The 24,131-nt window shown below is 41.6% G+C and overlaps 1 protein-coding gene across 11 annotated transcripts in view; it reads right to left on the bottom strand.

The window, feature by feature from the left end:
- The window catches only part of vav2 (vav 2 guanine nucleotide exchange factor), a 234,543-nt gene that overhangs the window by 166,995 nt on the left and 43,417 nt on the right, over positions 1–24,131 (bottom strand). For all 11 annotated transcript variants that reach the window (XM_031277509.2, XM_035991526.1, XM_031277513.2 and 8 more), the window contains exon 2: positions 1,717–1,833. In XM_031277509.2, the coding sequence (XP_031133369.1) occupies positions 1,717–1,833 (117 nt within the window). The remainder of the gene's footprint in view (positions 1–1,716; positions 1,834–24,131) is intronic.

Genomic DNA, 24,131 nt, shown 5'->3' with positions numbered 1-24,131 from the left:
GTCGTTTGCACTTAAAGGTAAAGGTACTTTAAAAAGGTACTTTATTGTCACATACACATGTAGCGAAATTCATTCTCTGCATTTAACCCATCCCTCAAGGGAGCAGTGGGCAGCCAATAATCACAGCGCCCGGGGACCAACTCCAGATCTGAGCCAGTGCCTTGATCAAGGGCACTGACTGGAGAACCTAGTACATGTTTTTGATGGTGGGGGAAACCGGAGCACCCAGAGGAAACCCACGCAAACATGGGGAGAACATACAAACTCCACACAGAAAGGCCCAGAACGACCTGGTTTCGAACTCAGAACCTTCTTGCTGTGAGGACACAGTGCTAACCATTGGACCACCATGCTGCCCCACTTGGCCCTATACAGTTAGACAAAATGTTTTTATGATAATAAAGAGCTATGATAATAAAGAGGTGTGGTTTACTTCCTAGGCTGTGTACCTGTGTTATTACATTATCTGGGTCACATTACTGAGATAAAACCAAAAGATGTATCCTGGAATTCATTCAAAACTGTAATTTGTTTGAAAAAGTAATACATAAATGAATAATTTGACTGAAAGAGACAATTATATTGTTGATCGCAATTATTTCTGAGACAATTAATTGTGCAGCAACATTTGGAATTGTTACAGCTCTAGATACAGCATTATCTTTTTCAGCTCCTGTACACCTATGTGAAGCATACTGTAGTCAGGCCTCTCAAAATACAGTAGCATTCACATGTGAGCCATGTTTGTCCTCCATGCCGCATGTAATGTTAGACAAGCATTATTAGATCTTGGTAGAAGCTTGCTGCATGCTTATTGGCTCACTGACGCTGATGAGATGTACTCCTTTTGGTATTTAATGACGAGGCATTTTTCGATACTCGATACTATGGAGGCAATTCGGCCGGTACCTAAAAGTATTGGTAACCAAGCCCTAACTCCGATCCCCGTCCGGATGTCTGTGCCCCAGGAGCACTCACTCAGATTCCCAGAAGTCCCTGACCTCCCCCAGAAAGAAGGGGGAAAGAAATGTGCAGTGTGCACATGATTACCTATTTAATAAATACAAAACTCCACTTAAATACCCCTATAAAAACGCTCCATAAAACCAATATGATGTGCAAGTGAGTCAGCCACCTTGACTGCTGAGCCAACACACACGCTCACACTTCATTCTAGCAGCAGACTGCTAAAAAAGCAGAGTTGAGTTAAACTCTACTCAGTGAGAGATGACATTGGCGACCCTGAAGTGTTCCACTATCTCATCTGAGCTCTCGGCTCCGCTTTGAAGTTAATGTAACTGACAGATTTGACTTTGAACTATCTTTAAATCCCAGAATATCACAGGACCATGATGTGCTAAACTGTAGATGAACTCACGCATGCCTGTAGTCCTCCACCACACACACACACACACACACAAGCACGCACGCACGCACGCACGCACGCACGCACGCAGTACATCAGCCCATCTAACCGTACAAACACCATACAGCACATTCTTAGCTTGTCATCTGACAACAGAAGGACATCACTCCTGCTGGAAACTATTTTATTAGGGACACCAGCGGCGTCATGTCTCTAAGGGCACTCTGTATTTAGAATGGAGCCTATGGGCAGCATCATTTTTGAGCAGATCACACTGTCAGTTAAAATGCAGAGCGATTTGGAGGCGGAAAAAGTAGATCATCAAACTTGTGTCTCAGCGTTTCACTCACCTTGCCGAAGTCCCTGACATCGAAGAGATCAAACGGGTCAAACAGCTCGCTGTTGCGCAGGCCAAACTTGTCGTGGCACACCTTGAGAAATGTCCGGATGTTCTTCAAACACAGGAACTACAAAAGAGGGGAAAGACAACAACAACAAAAAAACATAAATGCACGCTGAAACGGAATCTTACATGCACAATTCCAGTGACAGTGAACAGCTGTAAGCAAAATGAAACAAGCACAATATTTGGTCTAAGAAACATGTTCCACCAGTCTGTTTAATATCCCCTATCAATGCAACAGCGTTTGTAGAAATATTTAATTTCCTGGTTGATGATTGGCAGGCTCTTCATTTTATCCGCTCCTGGTTTATGTGTGATTATTCAGCCCGAGAAGGTGGGTAGGCTGATGGGCTGCCTCTCTGATCCAGATAAGGAGAGCCACAAGAGGAGCCTGTCTCCTGACATCAGAGTGAGGCGTCCTCAGACAAGCCTGCCGCGGGGCAAAGGTGGCCTGTTGAGACACTGACCTCACACCATAAGGTTGCAAGTCACAACTCTGACAAACAACAACCCTGTGTCCCTATGAATGTCTTTAATAAGTATAGTGTTGTATGTGTTCTATGGCATTCAATCTCTGTAGATTTTTGTTCATGTTTTACAAAGGGTTTGAGCCAGGCCATACAACAATGATAGCAATCGTAACACATCCATACAGTGTTAGCAGTGTCCAGCTGTTAATTAATAATAATAATTTAATAAAAAATGAACGCACTGGTATCGGATTGGTTCTCAGTATCGGACAAAACGCAAGTTAAGGTATTGGAATCTGTATTGGGAAGGAACAAAATAGTATCGGAACACATCTGCAATAAGTAGAGATACTTATTGCAGAGTGGTATGGGCTTTTTTTTTTTTTTTTTAACAATGGCTACTATCCAGTCATGGAAATAAAGCAAGTGCCAACTTGAATGGTGGAGCTTATAGGGAGCCCCCCAGCAGCTAAGAATATTCATAATAAACTGCATAATAAATACTCTTGAATATTGACGGCCCCCAGTCCCTAAAATAAGCCATCCCACAGATAAACCTTGAGGGCTGGGGAACAGACCAATGACTGCACAGGAGTATTGAAATATTAATGATAAGCATAACTGCCTCCCATCTCCCATCTCCATGTGTGTGAAGAACACATTACCTAGCATGTAAATCCAGATGCTGCTCAGACATGCACGAGTGATATGAACAGATTGCCGTGGAAGCAGAATGTACACAAAAAAGAGATTTGAGTGAGAGGGCTTATGTGGAACAAAATGTTTGACAGCCTATTAAAGTAAAATCATTCACAACGCATCTCATCCCCATAATGGCTGTGGCCTAAAACTAGTCAGTGTTTTGTCCTAGGTTTGTGGAAGACTTAGGTGCATGTATTTGGCCCTTCCTTAAAAAAAAAAAAAAAGCATATGCATATCATTTTGGACCATTATTATTACCATATCTGTGTCTTAAACATTGGAAAAGCTAAAGCAAATAATAAATAAAAAACACCCAAAAAGCGTGAAGACAAAACTTGCTCAACAAGTCTACTGGGGTCCAACTACAATCATCGGATCTGAGAAAAGTCATTAAATTAGGTTTGATGCTCACATTGATTTTACATTCATTCGGCTTGGGTGGTACCCAAAACGGCTTGGGTGCCTTATAATGGTAGGGTAAACCCAGCTAGTAAAACAACCAGCGGCCCTGCAAGTCACACTTTACATTTGGGTAATGTTAGCATGCCTTCAAAGTAGCAACAACAGCACCAGTGGATTTTTTAGGTACACTAAACGCTGTGGAATATCGTCACTGCCCAGGTACTGAAGTGACAACGATTTATTCACTCATTTAAGACTGCAGCTTGATTACTGTAGTGATTGAACTGTAGTGTTTCCTGTTGCTACAATTGACCAAGTGAGACATCATCCGTATCAGCCAACTGTACTAATTAGCTTAATAATAAAAAAAACACTGCAAAAATCAAGCCATTGTTACCACTCCAGTAAATGTTGAGATACAAAGCACAGATTCATCTGATATGGTTTGCTGGTATTTTGTGGCATTTCAGTCGGCCTCTCCTGGCCACACCTGAGAGCCCTGCTGACTCATTCTCATTCATGTGTGCACATCTGCTCAGTCCCAGTGTCATGTGGTGGGACTGTGAACCCCTATAAGAGAGCCGCGCTGGCCAGTGACAAGAAATGCGATTGGTTGGCTAGCCAAAGTGACATTTGCAGTTCGGCGGCGAAGGTTATCGTGTCTGCAGATCCTCACGTGCAGTGGGGGGAAAGCTTATTTTCCCAAGCCCAGATATGAAAAGGTAACATTTGCTGGAGTGGTTTGTAGACGAGGGAGACAGGGGGGGGAGGGAGAGAGAGAGAGAGAGAGAGAGAGAGAGAGAGAGAGAGAGAGAGAGAGAGAGAGAGAGAGAGAGAGAGAGAGAGAGAGAGAGAGACTCTGCAGATATAGATCAGGAGGGAGAAGATTTGTCTGACATTCTAATGTATGTTTGCTGATAAGAGAGCCGGGATAGGGGCAGGCAGGATTGCTATGATCTTGATGAATAAAATACACCATTTCTTGTGGAGTGGAGAGTGTGAGTGCACCTGGGAATAAACAGGCTACAGTCATCTCCTTAGGCGGAGGCTGCCCTTAGCACAATCCATCTGGAATTACCTCACTGTGGTCTGCTTCACACTCAAGGCTAGGCACAGATATTCCTCCATTTTTCACAGTGGTGTGAGTACAACACAAAACAATCTCAGAAACGTACACTGTACTAGATTGACTACAATGTTGATTGAATTTTAGGATTCAAATAATTCTCATTTACACGTGTACATAAAAGATGGAGGCACATTATTTTATGACAAGCAATTGCTTGAACAATTAGGCAATGTTATTATTAGTCCACTGACAGTGGATATGTAATAATTAGGGGTGTCACAGTATTTTTTTAGTCTCCCCTCCCCCGCCTACTTGCGCACGTCCGAAGAAAAAAAAAAAACGACAACACACAGCATAGCTTACCAATAGGTAGCATGCAGCTAATGACACAGGGTAACGTTGCAGCAGCACTTTTCCAAACACCACGGCCCCCCGAGTTATGTAAACAAACAACGGCCTGTGGGCTCTGAAAGGACTTTATGGTGTATCCAGGTGCACCTTGTTAAACTCATGGTGCATTCAACGGCACCTGGTAAACTCTGAGAAAATCAAGCTGTTGTTGCAAAGTCTTCCTACCATCTAGTGGATCTTATTGTGGCATTGCCGGAACTGCTAGGAGAAAAACCAATTGAATCCAAAATTGAATCAAATCGTGATTTTAAAATCAAAAGTCAAATTGAATGGTGGATTTGGAGGATCGTAAACCACCACAATATGGATTTGTTTCAAGTAAAAATGCCAAACATTAGCTGGTGAATTTCCTGCTTTTCATATCAGACACCACCTTGGTCTCCAGGAACTCTGCGATGAACATTTGTCGCCATGTTCTGCCATTTTATAGACTGAATAACTAATTATATAATTATCCATATGTTAACAGAATATGAAAACAGTCAAAAGTTGCAGATTAGTAAGAACATCTCATTTCATCTGGCTTTTTGTTTTTGTAACTGCAACAGATTAGACTTTTCATTTTCAGGATTGCAGATTGGATCATTACTATAATACTGTTTTAATCGATTCCATTACACCAGAACCTTGCAAATGCTGTTTCAATCAACAAAAAGAAACTTAACATCACATGTGCTTTTTTACGACTAAAACATTGCAATAAAAGTTGATTGCAACAGAAGAGAGCGTGCAGGTGTTTGTTCCCTTTTTGAGAATAACATTATTGGTTCTTTTTTTGTGCACCTGTCGCCTATTTAAACTGAAGATATTAAATGGATACGAAAAGTACTCGAGGTGATAGTATTGTATGCAGGTTCCTTGGTCTACATATTAAGTCTAGTATGGAGGTGTTATTATTTGATTTGCTATAGATTGACGGAAATAAAGAAGAAAGATTGAAAAGAAAGAAGAAAAAAAATGTGAATGTGTATGCATGTATGTATGCATCTGTATCTATGTGAATGCATGGGTTTATGTGAACAGTAGGTAGGTAGATTTACGGTGTATGTAAAGATGTATGTATAAGAGAAGCAGCAAATTGTTTTGTATTTAACTAAAGGATAAAAATAGAGAAAGGGGGTAGGACCTGAAAAGTTTGTTATGAACTTCTTCCTACTACTCCTTTTTGAACATGGGAATTTCTACTTTGAATTACTTACAATCATTTTGGAAGATTATGCTGAGAAGTACATGACCTTATTAAGCTGTCATGTTAATTTTAATTTTATATATGTATGCATGTCTGTATATATATATTTTTATTTTATATTTTTTTTACATGTTCAAAATAAACTACTACTACTACTACTACTACTACTACTACTACTACTAAGACTCTAAGAAGTCTGCAACACAATCTTTTTCTTCACCTGTGACACATATAGCAAAAGATTGCTGAACAGAAGTTAAATACAGACCAAGTGTTGAATAGATACATCTTCCCACGCAGACTAGAAAGAAAAAAAACACTTATGGACTCATGCTGTATGAATGCCTGTGTGTAGAAGTGTTTACCTATGAAGCTACCACTGTGTCAGCCTCACTGGTCATGGCTCACTTACTTTGGCTAGCTGCTAAAATTGGGCTTCTCAAGGCTTTTGGTGCCAGCAGCAAGTGCAGTATTCATCAGATCCAACCCTGTGAACATGTGAAGTGAATCTAGCTTTTTAGAAATTATAAAACATCCCTTCAGCTTGGGAAAAGACGAAAAGAGAAGGTCAGGATGAGATAGAAATTGGATGAGGAAAAAGGGAGGGAGATACGAGGGAGTTAAAGATATAGAGAGAGAGACTGCTACAGGTACTTTAGGTGGTCTCCGCTGTAGTACGGCAGTAGATTTTCTTACAAGGTGGCTTGTGTGCTCCACTGGAGCGACGGCTCTGACTTTGACTTTTCAGTCAAGAGCAAACAACTCTTAAAAAGAGGCAGACTTGTTGTCAGGGAGGACAGGAGGGAGTGCAGAGGAAGGAAGGAAGCAGGGGGGAGAAGAGCAGCAAAGAGGAAAGAGTCAGGTAACAAAGACCCGTCACATCCCTGACAAGCCCTTCAACCATATCACTACGCCACATCACACAGGGAATGCATTATTCCTCTGGGAGGGTGGCCCCTTATCTGCACACACTCCTACATGCTCATATCTGAGGGGAAATAAATTAGAAATGGGGTGCAGGAAAAGTGTGGGGAGATGGATGAGGAGGAAGAGAAAAAGGTGGGTTGTTTTGCTAAAACTGAAGCTCTTTGGTGTCAGGAAAGAGGGGGGGGGGGGAACAAGGGAGAACACAACCCATGGGAGAGAAATAGCAAAAGAGAAGGAAGCTGCAGGTAAGAGTGAGAAACTACTGTAGAAGACAACTGGAAAAAACGAGTTACCAGTAACCAGAGCATGTTTCCTGGATCAATTTTCTGCTATCGATTCACACACACAATGCAAATTAAACACAAAATAATAAGAAAAGAATGCGTGTTGTGTGCTTTGTGTCTGGTGGCATAGTGACATGATGAACACAGAGATCAGTGAGGGCAACCTGAAACCACAGTTTCAGAAGTATAAGAATACATAAAATGCATGATATTCTATGTGTAAATGTTTTCTAACACATCCAATAAGCTAAAACAAGTGAGGACACATAGTGTTAACAGAAAGACAAAAAAGCAGCTTCAGTAGCAAGGGAGAGCAGGAAAAAAGTGTTTTCTATCTTGGAAGCCATGCAGGTAATGCTGTATCAGTGATCCCTGAAGTCTTCCTGCTATGTCTAACCCTGCTACCACCAGGTGAATCATGAGACAAACAAAGAAATGCAGAAAGCCGGGCAAACATAACAGAACAATTCAGCTTGCCCAAACACGATCACGACTACTAAGGCTTGCAGATACACATCACGTACTTGGCTTCTTATTTCCCACGGTAGAGATAACGCGTTCATTATCTTGGGAAATAAGCTGTTAGTTCTAATTTAATAAAATGTATTAAGTCATCAAAAGAAAAAGAGCATCGTTGTTGTCAATTTCAGAGTCATTCTCTCAGTCCTACGAGAAACCTAACGTCCCCCTTACAGGTGCTTTGTGAAGAAGAGAAATAATTAGCGAGATGAGAATGTCAAGCAACAGATACAGGTACAGAAATCTGACGTGCCTGTCCATGACCAAAGACCATTTCAGATTTCTTTAGTGTATAAAATAGGTCATCTTTCCGCATCATTTTAGACTCATAACCCAAACAAGGAATGCATCTTCAGCAGAGGAAATCAATGAAGAGCGCGAAATCAATGAAGAGCAGTCTGCTGTTTAGGACTCCGGAGAAAGTAAACTTGCTTAGCTTGAAGAAAGAAAGAAAAAAGTTGCTCTCATTTTGAAATGACTTCTCTAGGCAATTTGGGAGCAAAGGAAAATAAAAAGTTTTTTAATAAAACATGCTTTGTGTGTCTGGGTGCTATAAAGGAATCAATAAAAAGGATAATTTGGAAATTAAATCTGAGAGATTTAAAACATTAAGGTCTAAGCTATGTTATGGAGAGGAGAGGAGAGGAGAGGAGAGTTTATAACCAGCACACTGAGGTGAGTCAGATAGATGATCTGATACTCAGACAGCCAGTCAGAGAACTGGTGTCAATAAAAGAGACTGATGCCTGTCTAGCAACTGTGAGGCAGACAAATACTCACACACATGCACATATCACACACACACACACACACACACACACACACACACACACACACACACACGCGCGCGCTGTGTCTCGGGCACTGACTCATTCCTCACCTTCAGAACAACAGGAAGGGAGCTCTCAGCAGGTGAGAAAGCAGCAACAGCGAGCTCACGTGACCACAAGAAAAGGCTGGCTGAGCTGTTTCCGAACACATACCAACACAAATGTACACACACACAAACACACAAAAACACACACATGCCAGGTAGAGGTGATGATGGATCCCGTAAACTTCGAGTTTGGTTAATGAACCCGCAGCCGGGGTGTTGATTGCTTCCTGGTAAGGAGAGATTTATGCTTGGCAGTGATCAGCACTCAACCTTTTCAAATAAACCTAATCCACATCGCTGGGCTCCACAGTGAAGCACATGTCCATTATACTAGCCTGGTAATAGGTAGTAATCTCATTCAGCCTAAAAAGCTTGCATTTATTAATAAATAATAATGAAAATACACTCTCCAAAAACATCTTCTGCCCACAGGATGCGAGCAGTCTACCTTCACAGACTTCTAGTGCTTAAGTTACCGTACAATAATATGCACGTCATATTGATAAATTATAGACTCCTCATTTCGGTCATTGCTGTCATCAAAAACATATGCCCCGTCATAAAGATAATGTGGATACAATGCACGGCAGTGGACAGAGCTGAAAGCTCAAATAAAATTGGAGTTACCTCCAGCTATAACCTAGAACTTAGAGAAGTAAGCTTATGGAGTGCTTTTCTGGGGGGGGGATTGGAAAAGAAAATAATAATTGAATAATTTGTTGTGTTGAATATATACTGGAGTTTATTTAACATTTGTATTTTGGAAGTGTATGCCCACGCACGGCCCTCTGTACGAGGTCAGTAAATGTTTAGGTGGCATGTGCCGGGCGTCGCCCAGAGGGGATTAATGAGCGCTGGGGATCTTCCACTTCCAGGTCACCCAGATGTTAAAGTCAGTGAGGAGAAAGGCCCTGCCCCTGCAAATTAGAGAAGACGACGCAGCATAAATAATGCATTGCAATAGTATGCAAATGTGTTAATCTTATCCTATTACCCCTGAAAGCCTGTAAGCAGGCATGGATTGACCACAGTTTTAAAAAATCTCGTACAACCCTCAAAAGGGCGAGGCAGAACTGCTTCGCTGGCGACGACTACGTGGCTCATGTTAAAATATGGAAGTTAAATAGGCTAAGTACGGTTTTTAGTGAGGTTAATCTCCATTACAAAAGAAGATAATTCAGCTGAGAGCACAGACTCTGGAGGGAGAAAGTTACCATGACTGTCGAGCACGGCGACATAATTAAATCAAGTCCACCTTCACCTTTACACTGGCTACTGGAAGAAACACAAGCACACCCTCTAATTGCATGTAGGGCAACCCTGAGATGAGAAGCCACAGCATGAGGAAGAAAGCATTATTTGAACTCCTGTAACATGCCGTCTGTAACACGGTCGCCACATGGAGACACGTTAGCTCCTTCATGAGAATAAAGAAGCAGTGAACCTGAAGCTAACTGAAAAGGAGGGCGGGGGCGCTTTTGTGTGGGAGAGAGTGAAACAGAATGGTGGAAAGGAAGAGAAGCAATATGTCTTCAAGGTACTGCTCTTTCCTTTCTCTGCTGAAGCGGAAACGGCCAAGGCTAGGAACAAAGAATCTGCTCTCGTGGATAGCAGAGAGAAAGTGGAGAAGGGGCTAGTACTTGAGGGGGTGCTTGCTTTAAAAGAACATTAGAGCACTTTTCCCGCTTCGGTCTCCCTACTGGTTGGAAGCGGAATTGTCCATTAATGTCTCATTCGAACTACAGATCCGCTACCCGTTCTGGCAAACTTGCATAATGTAATTAATGAACAATTTCGCTTCCAACATGTAGGGAGACCGAAGTGTGAAAAGTGCTCTAGTGTTGCTTTAAAATGCCAACCAATAGTGCAAGGTAGTATATTATATATTTACACTCTATCAACTATGATTTTAATCCTTTCATTACATATTGTTTCAACATTAATACAATATATAAAGAGTTTTTAGCCATGCATGGCTAAATGGATCGCAATGTCGGTCTGTCAATCAGTCGATCAGTCCATCCCTTTAGTCTACACTGAAATATCTCAACAACTATTGGACGGATTGGTATGGAGTTCTGTGGACGTTCATGGCCGCCAGAGGATGAATCCTGATGACTTTAGTGATTCCCTGACTTTTTTGGCAGCCGACATTAGTATTTAGCTCAAAACGCCTCTGTGCCTATGTACAGTATAACAGAGTATGGCTGTAGAAATGTTAGGCCTTTGCACAAGGCGTCCATATTTTTCATATGCGTTCATCCGATAAAAATCGTTATGCACGGACACACAAGGTCTTATTTAATTTTAGGGCTGCAACTAACGATTATTTTCATAGTCGATTAATCTGTCGATTATTTTCTCGATTAATCGATTAGTTGTTTAAACAAAAAAAAGTCAAAACATGGTGAAAAATGTGCATCAGTGTTTCCCAAAAGCCTAAGATGACATCCTCAAATGTCTTGTTTTGTCCAAAACTCAAAGATATTCAGTTTACTGTCTCAGAGGAGAGAAGAAACTAGAACAATATTCACATTTAACAAGCTGGAATCAGAGAAATCTTATTTTTTTTTTATAAAAAAATGACTCAAATGACTAATCGATTATCAAAATAGTTGGCGATTAATTCAATAGTTGACAACTAATCGATTCATCGATTCATCGTTGCACCTCTATTTAATTTTCAACATATTTTGGGATGAAAAATACGGTCTTGGTGTACAAAGTCTAAAGGGCCTTTGCACACTAAGTCTGTACGTTGTTTAGAAAGCAATTAGTGAGTCAGATGTCTCCAGAATTGAGAGGTTCACATTGACTTCCTCTCCTGCATGCAGAGGACTTTGACAGGGCATTCTGAATACCTCACCAGATCATTTGCAGGGGAGTGGTGGCGAAGGATTAGAGAAGGGTTAGAGAAGGGTTAGAGAAGGGTTAGCCAAGCGAGCTTGGAAACGGAAGGTCATCAGTTGGGGAAAGTGAAAAGCAGAGCTTGCCTTAACTTTAAGGTGCCCATGACCAACCTTGATCAAGCAGCTCAGTGGTCAGCTCATCAGACTGTAGTTGGACTGGGCAACTTCCAGGTGTGAATTTGTAACTGTGTGAATGCGATCAGGGCGAGTGTACCTCCTGAATGAATGAAGGTACTTGAGTATTGACTAGTTTATCATGATAGGAATTAGTTTAATAATTCGACTAATCCTAAACAAAACTAATTCAACTTGTCTTCCAAATTTGTTAAAATGAATACATGGTTTAGGTTAGGGGGCATTCGTCGTCATGGTTAAATGATAAAAGATGAGCTTGAGGGAAAAGCACAGCAAACAGCAAAACAATGTATGTGCACTTACAACTCAGTCGTATTGATCTGGTCTAGGGAAATGTGTGTTAACAAGTGAGCCTCAGATGATGAGATGAAGGAGAGAGGAAAGAGCAGCGGAAAAACAAAAAGCACTTTCACTATTATCAAACCTAATTCTACCTGACCTGTGCTTTCAATTTCCTCTGACCTTTCATGTGTGTTTTTCTCTCCTTTCTCCTTTCTCTGTGGACCAGTAATAATTCATAAAGCTTGTTTTTTTTTCCAGAATTGGTAAAAACTACACGCAAGATTTCGACTTAGATTTCTACTTTTGTCTTTGGTGTTTTTGTTTTGTGCAAGAGAGGCTTCACCTTTGCATGACCGGCTTTATCTCCATTCGCACTTTCAAATAAAGGGAGCTGGTTCTCACAACAGCATGCAATAAATATTTTCATCCGCGTAGATGGCCTGGTGGCCTGCCTGTGTTTCATTCCTAGATTGTTGCTGGGGCAGTCTCAAGCCTTATCATTCTTAAGGCAGAGGGAATGCTGTAGATTTCTTTTTTTCCCTCACCACGACTCTCGTTTAAACCCCTTTTAACCCCGCTTACTGCAGGTCTGAAAAGCGTTCAGACAATATAAAATCAAATCTAACAGACCAAGATGCAAAAACACCTCTGTGCATAATGGAGTCCTCCAGGTTCTATCCATTCTTCAAGTAAATATGACTTTGTGTTGTATCCAAGCAACAGGCCGTGCTGCTGAGACTCAGAGGACTAGTGTGTGTTTGAGGCATTTCTACTCAGGCTTAGCTACAGACGCCAGGCTTGATAAATGTGAGAAGAAGGTCCGCCGAGAATCCCAGACACCCATGGATCGATGGCCAGGTAATTTATGACATCAGACCAGGCAGAGGAAGACTGCATCTATGTTTTTCCCTAGCGAGTTTCCCTCAAAACTTAAGGCTCATTGCATTGATTTAGATCCCCCATGAGATACGTAGCCTTTCACTTTTTTGTCCCCCACACAAAACAAACGCTAATATCACACACATGAGGTAAACATGACTTAGATAAAGCTCCTAACTGTACTGAGCACGGCCACATTGACAGCCCATTATGTCTCACAGTTTTAAATAATCTTTGGCAGAGCTATGTGACCACGGGGCTGATACACACACATGGCCAAAGAACTAATGAGGAATTAAAATCTGAACAGTACACATGTATATTATATGTTTGACACAGCAGTTACAGAAACATTTTCACACTTAGCACTTACTAATTTATCTTGCATGGCTTAATCTAAAAAACTGATGTGACTCCAAACCAAATTATCTTGTCTCAAGTACATTGAGAATTACTTACTACTACATGAATACAATGAACTTCATCTTTGTGACAACAATACACTCAGTATGAATTTCTGGCTATGCCACCAACTATATGGCAAAATTATACAACGGAAGTTATCAACAATGATTCTCCCTCGCGCGCAGAGGTGTGGTGCGAAACAACGTCTACTTTGTTGAAGTCACAGTGAGTCACGGCAATGCCGGTAAAGCGGTTGCAAGTGTGGTTACACTTTTCAAAACTCCACGCTGACAGCGTATAGAACGACGAGGCGAAAGCGGTCGCGGATTAGACCACAGTGTTCACTATGCCCTGTTGACTGACTGCTAAGGTTGTAGGGCAAGGCAAGGCAACTTTATTTCTATGACACATTTTAGCAACTTTGTTAGATTTCTTTTGTTATTACAGAGGGAAAGTACGGAAATAATTAACTCAGAAAAATTATTTTCTGACATTTTCTGACATTTCCAGCAATTGAGAAAATCATCAACAGGTTAACCGATAATAAAAAGAACTTTAGTTGCAGCCATAATTTCTACTAATAGGATCTCATTATATCTCCCACAACTGGTACCTTGTGCTTTCACAGAAGCAAGCAAAGAAAGTACACTTTGAAATATATTAATATATTAATAAAGAATATTAGAGTAGATAGTCAAAAGACCAAAACCTGAAATCAGTGTTAGTGCCGGATGTTTGTCGATCCTTTGTTTTACGGAAGCTATCAAGTGCACAAGGGGGCTGCTGCTCTATGCACTCCGTGGCTACGATTATCTCCAAGGTGACTAATGCCATTAACATGGACAACAGCCTGTTAATTACCCAACTGGCTCTGGGGCCGAGCTTAACCCGCTTTAATCATCACACCCACAGCTTGGATAAACAATCATTCAATCATCACACGGCCTTGCTGCGACACACAGTACAGCAATCAGCCAATTTACAGATTAAGTGATTGGACGGGGTGGATACTGTAAGATGCAGTTTAAATCCACTCAGTGGACATTGGAGAGCTTTCCAATGGGCACTCAACCAGAGTGAATGCAACATGAAACCAAAGCAATGCACTTGTAAATGTGCTGTACAGTTTGATTTCATGTGAAGCTGCCTGAAAGTCGAACACACTGGAATAATCAACAAACATGTTTGCACACTCTGATAATAATAATATCCTATTTGCACAGAACACTTAAATATTGGTGACAGCTGCAGATTTATACAACACCCGTATGGTTCTATCGTATCCAGTGTAGACTGATTTCTTTCATTCAATGACCAAGGAAAATAGTTTTTGATTGCCTGGAAGGTGCCTGTTAAAGGGTAACTTTGTTTGTTTTTTTTTCAACCTGGACCCTACTTTTGGTTGTAGCTGACCCTACTCTGCAGCCGTTCAGCTGACTGAGCACGCTGAATCGGCTTTCTGATTGGCTGTTCGGCCTAACAGATCAGTGCACAAGACGGAAAAAATGGTTACGTTTCATATTTTCATCTTCTGCTCATCCGTTTAAGCTGTCTAATTAACCTATAATGTATATATATAATTGTTTGTTTTTTACAGCAAAATGGCAATTAGGAATTAAGTAACCAAGGATCCAATTGATGATCCACTCCATGGTCAGTTAGTTTGTAATCATAGTTACTTATTCTTTGATAAGATAGTTCCTTTTTACAATCAAAATTTCAATTTAAAAATTCTATTTTAGACTATTTTATTTACGCAGTTCTCGTACATTCTCAGTTTCAAAACTGTTTTTTTGTCCGAAAAAAAATGTTTTGGTAGAAAAATGAAAAAAACATTGCTCTCTAACCTGCACCTGTAATTTTTTTATTTAATAACATACTTGTAGTTCCTTCGATAAAGTCAGATCCTCTAATCAGATTATACATATAGACAATATATAATGAATGAATAGCATCAATCTAAGGGACTAATTAACAGTATTTGTGAGCTGGTTATTCAGACACTTTTGTGCACTAAAGAGTGCTGAGACACCTGTGTGACAGATGAGTCACAGTTAGCTGGTCTTTCCAGAGCGGTTTGCGACCCAGTAATTAGGGCCTGTATTGAGGGGGCGTATTTTTGGGTGGCTTCCCTCGACTCAAACACGTCAACTGTGGCCAAAATGAAGCAACTACTTTTACGCTTTAGCATGACAGCTTAAGGGACAGTGAATGCTGTCACATTGCATCACATTGTCAGAACTTTCTTTGGCCATTGTCACCCTCTGTAGTCAACAACATTATGTATGTTTATACTTCCCCTGCAAATTACATTGGAAAGCTTGTTGGCGCTGTTCCTCACAATTAATCACTGTTCAGATAACAGCATTGTGGAAAGAAAAAGAGCAGTGGAGGAGGCGTGGGAAGGTGATGTGTATGTTTTTTTGTGTATTGAGGAGCATTATACAAAGATGAAGAGGGAGTGTTGGTTGTGAAAACCTCTCATCTTCATGACAGGTAATTATCCATTAACATTGCTCCTTCTATTTTATCAGAGGAAACGGTCATAAATTACCCACACCCGTCTCTCTGATCTTCTCTGCACCAGTCCTGGTGAAATTGAATTAACTTCTCACATGTCTGTGAACCAGCTGTCCTGTCTGTGCCCAGGTAGACTACGGCTAAATCTGAGACATCAAATAGGAGCCAGCAAAAGGGCTTAACTCTTATCTTCTTTTAAAGACAGTCAGAGTGAGACACACAGAGAGAAGTCTGAAAGAAAAAGAGATACAAAGAGCCTTGTCAGATGGATATAGCGGCGGTGGAGAGCAAGGCAGGATCAAACATCCAGTTCCTGTCAGTAATCCTCCTCGAGAGGAGAGGAGAGGAGAGGAGAGGGAAGGGAGTTTGGGAGATGGAGGCAGGAGGGGAGGAATGGAGGAGAGGAGAGGCTTGTTGCCACAGAAAGCAAATGTTACTGGCTTTTTCATCCAGCAGGCGAGGCGACACCAGCCCCTCCACAGCTCTTCAGACAGTCTGGCACACAGGCCACAGGAGGAAACCTTTGGAAAGATCAGAGCCCCCAAGCATGGAAAGAGTATGTGTATGTTCTGTGTGTGTGTGTGTGTGTGTGTGTGTGTGTGTGTGTGTGTGTGTGGGAGAGCTAGAGTGCCCATATGTAGCTGCTTATGCCTTTCAGATGTAACACCGTGCCTGTTCTAGAATTAGCGGTTCAAGCCCACATACAATATCTGAAATCCGCAACATGGCAGCAGTGCAAAGAAATCCAAAGAAGCGCAGTGTTATCCTTTGTGTGTTTTTTTTTTTTAACTTACTTTTTTATTTCGAACACACAACACATACATTAGGAACGCACATTAGGAGACACTCGTACAGTTTCAGTTCTAATATATAATCATGCCCTCACCTCCTATCTTAAAATATTCCATCCTTCTTAAAAAGGAGGGAACATGAGCAACATGTAGCAATGAGTACATGTATACCTTTACTGTCAACTGTACTGCAATAGGTGTAAAAATACAACTAAAGTGGGAGAAAAAAAAAATAAGAGGTGACTAAAGTGACATTATCTGTATTACTGGTAACCATCTTTGATCAAACCTGTCTGACTTGAGCTGCAACCTCTCTGTGATTTTTTTCATGATGAACACACTTTTCACCCTTTCTCTCCAATCCGTTATACTGGTAAGGCTGTGGCTTCAACCAAGCTGTAATAGTTTATTTTGCTATTAAAAGCAGAATTCTCAGTAAGGAAGTCAAGTTCCTATCTGCGACATTATCTGGGACTATACCCAGTATGTACAATGCTGGATCTAAATTAAAGTCAATACCCAAAACATGTTTTATTTCCTTTAGGATATTCTTCCAAAGATCTAAAATCATTGGGCAATCCCAAAATATATGTGTAAAGTCCCCCACCAATCCGCAACCCCTCCAACATCGTTATCCTTTTTTTTATACCTCAAATATAAACCCGAGGAGATGTGTACGGTATTTAGATATTCAACAGATGTGTCACATACTGTATCATCCGGGCATGCTTCACATGAAACGCTATTAAACATTCAACATCTAAATATATATCAGGAATCCCTTTTTCTGTGTTCACTGCACGTTACAAGACCACAGAGGAATATTTATGCTAACATAACCTTAATAGGAGAGGCAAATGAAAAAGTCAAATAATCGCTATTTTCTGCGTAGAAATAATAAGTCTAGATGAAATTTACGAGCCAGTCATATAAAACTTAAGCCTCAATATCCACAAACAAACCTGCTCATAACTATCTATAATGGGGGGGTTCTTTCCCCAGGATGCATTTTCTCAGGCAAGCTTCTTCAGTATTGCTAAACTTGGGGTGGCTGTGGCTCAGGGGGGGTAGAGTGGAATTGTCCCAGCAGTCGTCTACCAATCGGAAGGGCTGGGTTCGGTCACTGGGCAAGATACTGAAGCCCAAATTGCTCTCGATGTGTGCCATCGGTGTGTGAATGTTCTGAATCTGTTGAGCAGTTGGCTTGTATGGTAGTCTCAACCACCAGTGTGTGTGTGTGTGTGTGTGTGTGTGTGTGTGTGTGTGTGTGTGTGTGTGTGTGTGTGTGTGTGTGTGTGTGTGTGTGTGGTGCCTGTAGTGTAAAGTACTTTAAATGGTTGCTAAGAATAGATAAGTGCTATATAGATAATAATAATAATAATAATAACAACTTGTATTTATATAGCGCCTTTCAAGAACCCCAAGGACACTTTACAGAATTAGAAGTTGTAGGCTGTGGTAAACAGGTGGTGTTTCAGGAGTTTTTTTAAATATGTGCAGGGATGTAGCATTTCGGATATCTGCAGGGAGGGTGTTCCAGAGGGATGGGGCTGCAACACTAAAGGCTCTGTCTTTAATCATTAACAGCTAAAGTGATGCTATGAGCTATGGTTTCAGGAGCATACCGGGGGCAGAGGTGAAAAAATCAAAGAGGCAGAAGCAGCTTGATAAGCCAGCTCCCTCTTCTCCCATCTCCCACGCAGTTGGACACTGCCTGCAGCACATCTTTAAAAATAGGAGCGAGAAAAAGCTGTCACTCTGGATTTAGCCTACTTTCCAACATGCCCATTAATTTCAAAGCAGATGGCAAAAAAAAGTAGAGTGAGTTTGAGGGAGGGGCATCAGCTAAGCTGCTGAATAACAGAGTGGAGAGCTTCAGAGCCAACCGAGAGTGGGGTGACCTAAGCAAACAGGGATAGCAGTCATTTTAAAGATTAGAGCCTTATCATTTTAAAAGATGCTTTATTAGGAGAGTTTACTCCTCTTAGATGTTGGTGTGCAGCTTTGGTTTGCAGCATCAAAGGATGATCCTGCATGAATCAAGGAACTCACTGGGAAGTACTACCCTGCCCTAAACTTTTATTGATCCGTCTGTGTAGCCACGCTTCCCTTGTAGGCACTTATCATCTAAGCCTGTCTGGGGGATTTAAGAGGTCCAGGTATTAGCCAAATATATTTTCTGAAATGAAATACAAGCAGGCAGAGATGGAGAAATAGGCCTAGGGATAGATACATCTCTATACTGTGATGTAAACGTTCCCCGCAGACCTAGAGAAATTGCCAGCAGTAAACAGCGCTGCCATAAAGACCTTACATCCCCCACACAGCACAGATAAACCTGCTCCTATAATCTGGGAGCAAGGTGAAGCAATCAACTCAACTGAAATCAGTCCATCTGTAATTAATTAACATGCATCCCATGGCGAGTTTAGCTAATGCACGGTAGGTTTGGTAAATCATATCACAAACAAGACACCCTGAAGGACAGTCATTAATCACCAGATCAGCCGTCATGACGAGGGTCCTGGAGGCGTTTCTGTAAGCCCAGAGTTACAGACTCACCAGCTTTTCTAAAGGCTTCCATATTGTGCTATTCGGACTAACAGCCATATGGGAATTCCATGTATTCATTTTTGAAAACCACTAAAGCGTGTCAGCTTTTACTGTCAGACACTGCGGAGAGATGATGCGTCTGGGTAAGAGGGAAGGCTGAGGAGAAACCGGAGAAGAAGGTGGACCAAAGTGCACGCAATGGCAGAGGTGGAAGAGGAGGAGAAAATCTGTCCTTCTCTAAGGCCCCATTTGGTTTTAAAATGCGTTTCTGTGATCCGAACACAAGTGGACAGCTGATAGCTGATGATAGACCTTTGTCTATCATGCGTCTCCAGCTGACCACCTGTGTTCGGATTTCGTTACTTCCTGCGTCACTTCCGCGACAAGATCAAATAGCGCCGCACGCAGTTTCATAACGTCCACGCTGCCGGCGGTCACGTTAGCTGTTGTGTCGCTACAGTTGGAAATATCGCTGTCAGCAGAATCCAACACATCTCCTTCCAAAGGGCAAAACGGTGGACGGTCACGCAACACACGCCACCGTCTCGCATGCTAGGACTCCAGTCCTCTTCATTAAAGCTGAACGAGGTAGGAGGCCAAATGAAGCAATGTTTGTAATCTGCGGCGGCCAAAATTTTATGTCATGTTTATTATACACTGACATCAACCTGCGGCTACGGTCAGCAGGGCAGCACCAAGGTTAGATAAGACCCACGTTCAAGCCCACTTCTTCGTATGCAAAATACCTAAAATGAAGCTAAAACCAATTTGTGGCCATATTTTAAGCCTCGACCCACTGAGAAGTTTTCATGTTCCTCAAGAAGACCTTCAACGCTACGGTTTACAGTAAAACAGGTCCTGTTGCAGTGTTGTTGTCGGTCACAGAAAATGGTTTCATCTCAAGCACAGAAGTCAACCTGACATACACAAACAAACAAAAAGTCATGGCGGAACTAGGATTGGGCATAGACAACCGATTCCTACTTGGAATCATTTCAAAAATTACGATTCCAGTAGAATCATTTCTTTATTGGAATCGTTTGGAGGATTTGGTTTCAAATCCGATCATCACTTTGCAATTTAATATGCGCAACTTTTGGTTTCTGAAGCGGCCAGGCGTTTGTTGTGTTTCAGCCTTGGAGCACAGTAAGCAGCGCTCTAGTGTGGCTTTATTTTCCATAGAAAAAGCCCTGTGAAACTGCAAACCACCATTGAATCAAAATAAAACTTTCCTTTTATTTGTGAAAATAGGCACGTGACCCATTTCAACTCCACCCCTCAAAGAATCGGAATCAAGAATTGATAAGAACTAGAAACGAAAGGAAGAATCGGAATTTGAATCAGAATTGTTAAAATCCAAACGATGCCCAACCCTAGGCAGAACATGAGCATTTTGGGGTAAAAAAATTTTGTGTGTGTATTTTTGTGGAGCTTGCCCCTTGTCCCCTGACAATAGCACAATGCCTCTAAGTGCAAATAAAAAGCATTTCAATTATTGCATTAATTATTTAAAAAGGAGTGCCATGGATCAGGATCCGAAGTTGCAGGGGAAGAAAAACCATTGTAGTTCACCTTGGCAGCGTTATAAAACGGATCATGTAACTACAGGTACAACTCTGGAATGTTATCACAGCAACAATCATTTTATTATGTGATTGCCAGCTTGTTTTGGAAGAGGATGGAGAGGAAGGGATGTCGGGGGTATGAGAGACCAACTAGCCAATCACCATACTGTACTGAAGACCTGTGATTCAGGAGTCCAAAGTTGCTTCATTGAGATGACTCAAGAGCCGAGGTAGTGTTAATTTGACACAATGTCCGTCTGAACTGAAACAGTTAACCAACAGAGTGCCGGGGTGATCTCGGGCTCACTCTGGTAGACTGTGCCCCCCACGTAGGCTCCTTGGCAGCGGCCCAGGTTCGAATCCGACCTGCAGTCTTTTCAGCTGCGTGTCAACCCCTCTCTCCCCCTTTCGCGTCCTTCTCAAGCTATGATAAAGGCAATAAAACCCCTAAAAACTAATCTGGAAAAAAAGTGTTGTATGCTATTTTAAAACCTCGATATTTTTTACCCCCATCTATGTTCTGAGCCATCTTGAGATGCCCCTGACCTCTGATCCCTTGAGCAGGCCTGCCTGAGGACTTCTCTATGAAGTGAAGATCAATAAACCATCGCTATGTACCTCACCCTGTCCACATACACACACAATAAACCTTAGGGTTGTTTCTGAAAAAAATTGTTTCCAACGAAATCTTATTTGTCTTCCACAAAACAAAGCAGCACAAAATCAACACATGAACATAAAATAAGTAATTAAAAAAAACACCATGTGATGCAACGCAACATCCTTATCTAATCTCTGACAGATGGATGCTGGCGTTGTGTGACTAGAACACAATGGAACAATCATTTTTATCAGCCCTGTGTGTACACATTAGGTGTCACGCAGCCGGCCAACACTGTAGCTGGCTTCGGCGAGCAGATGTGGGGAGAGGTAATTATTTGGATACTGTTGCGAGAGAGTGGGTGTGTTGAGAGTCTAACACTATTTGGACATGGATCTGGTCCACTCCATTGCATGCAGGGGAGCTGGCAGATTAATGGAATATTTGATCAGCGCAGACTCACAACAACTCAAACAACGCAGGGCTAATATCTGGATGTCGGACAAACCAACTGTCGGGTTTTTTTTTTCTATTATCCTGACATGACGCACAGAGGAGACAAAACAAACCGGGCAGAGTCTACAACATGCATGTTAAAATATATAATACTTTTCCCCAGGTCAGATTGACAGCACAGGCCTAATAAGAAGCAAAGTTTGCTGCATTTGAGTAGTGTTATCCATCACTATGGGGACCATCTTCAAGACCCATGGGAGTGCTTTAAAAACAGTGGACTGGAAGGAGCTAGTTAGGTTGTTTCTGCCTCTTTCCTGCAAGATATATGACGTGACGGGCTGACAGCTGTCCAAAAGCATCTGAACTGTGCATTTAGCTCCTGTCCTGAGCTGTAGAAAGGTTGTGTGCCTCCAATCAAACATAGGACTCCATCCAACGTCAACCCTTAGGGCTGGAGGATATGGATCAAGTCCATATCTCAATGTCAGTAAGATCATTCTGTCTGATATCAATATACAGTTAAAGATAAATGAATGCAAAAGCACATATGAAGTCATTAAATGTATCATGCGTTAAACTTACGAAACCTTCAATAACTGGTGTTTTTAGTTTCTTAACTGCAGATTGCTTAGAATCGTTCATTTGGACACAGAATGTTGTAAAAATGATCACCTAGCTCCATTATCGACACGCTGATGTGCAGACCACACACAAGGCAAGGCAAATTTATTTATATAGGACATCTCAGCAACAGTGCAATTTAAAGTGCTGTACACAAAACATTAAAAGCAGTTATGAATACAAAATTCTCACACACACACACACACACAAAGATAATATGAGGTCATGAGGCTTCTTGGCTAATCACAAGTGCAATCATCCTCTCAACTGGGGCTCTTCAGGATAGAAAGGGTGTCTCATTTCGTCTGGCGTTACAAATCTGTTCTTCCAACAGTGTCTTATCAGCTCAACCCTCATGTTCAAACAGAGCTGCACTTACTGAAAAAAAAATCTCTGGCATGTCTGTGCCCGTAGCCTATGTACCTTCTGTACGCGTGTTTTCCTTACGTGGGTGTGTGCAGCGATTCACACAAGACTGGAGGGGCATAGGATCACCACAGGAATTAGGTGTCCTTTTTGCCACATCAAAATGCCATACGATAAACATATTGTAAACATATTTCTTAATTAAGTCGAGGAGAATGACCACATTTGAATTATGGCTTCATGCATAACAGTATCGTGGTTTAATCAAACTAACATTTTACTTGTACAGCTGATTATTTCCCTGGGCTGGCTGCCCAAGTATTCAACCCAATCTGGAATCACTGCTTTGAATGTGTGTATGTGTTGTGTCTGCCTTTGCTGCAAGGGTGCATGTGCACGCAGGTGAATACACTACGTGTCCATTATGATGTGACTGAGATAACATAAAAGACAAACAGTCCATTTAGCCTTATCGAAGAAGTTATCGCGCTGACTAAGAGAAAATATATAACAAACCCCAGATAGTATCTCAATAGAGCCGCACACTACACTTACACAAACTTTTATCCCCTCTACACACACAGCGCAGACACAGGCTTCGAGGCGACTCCACTCTTTAGTGACTCAATAGAATGGTCGATATAGCAGGCACATGTATACTCAGGTGAGCTGAGCTGGCATGCTGAACACAGAGCTGGGTTTATGGCTCTCACTGTGATAGTTAATGGAGCCAAACCTGAGGTAGAATACTGCAAAACGATCACCTCCATGATACAGAGCTGCAGTGGAAACTATGACTATGATCCGGACATGTTTAAACCTACATTGTGTAATTTTTGAGTTGATTCTTAGCAAAAACCCCTTTGTTCTTTCACAAATACTGTATGTGCTCATTCATGTGTAATTACTTCCACCAACTAATCAAAGTATTCTCGTAAGCGTAGAATCTGACATTCAGAATCATTCAGAATACATAGGAGCGACTCGCTCGAATGGCGGCAGCCATGTAGCGCCTCCATCTTTAAAATACATTAGCCAAAGAGGGACATACCTCCGCATGTCGCCCTCTTACACCTATTGGCACCGTGACGAATGCCAGGGGGAGATTACTCGCCAGGGAAGTGAAAAAGAGAATTAAAACGACAACGCGACAAAGTTAATATTGGAGTGGCTAGAACAGCTGCGTGTAAACGATGGAGAGAGCTAATTTCGAGTTTGGCCACCGTAGGAGGAAGGGCTTAGAATGTAATATTCAGTTGGTTGTCATATACAATTTCACCGCTAGATGGGAGAAATTCTTAACACAATGTAGCTTTAAAAACTAGACGGGGAAAACGTTGTGTGTAAATGTTGAGTAGTGCATGTAAAATGTTTTATGTAAATAAACCGAAAGTGAGCCTGCAACAGAGAGGAGTATCTAACTCTGTAG

This window comes from Sander lucioperca, chromosome 14, assembly GCF_008315115.2.
Source record: "Sander lucioperca isolate FBNREF2018 chromosome 14, SLUC_FBN_1.2, whole genome shotgun sequence".
NCBI classification, from domain to species: domain Eukaryota; kingdom Metazoa; phylum Chordata; class Actinopteri; order Perciformes; family Percidae; genus Sander; species Sander lucioperca.
This window is presented reverse-complemented; position numbering and strand designations above follow the sequence as displayed.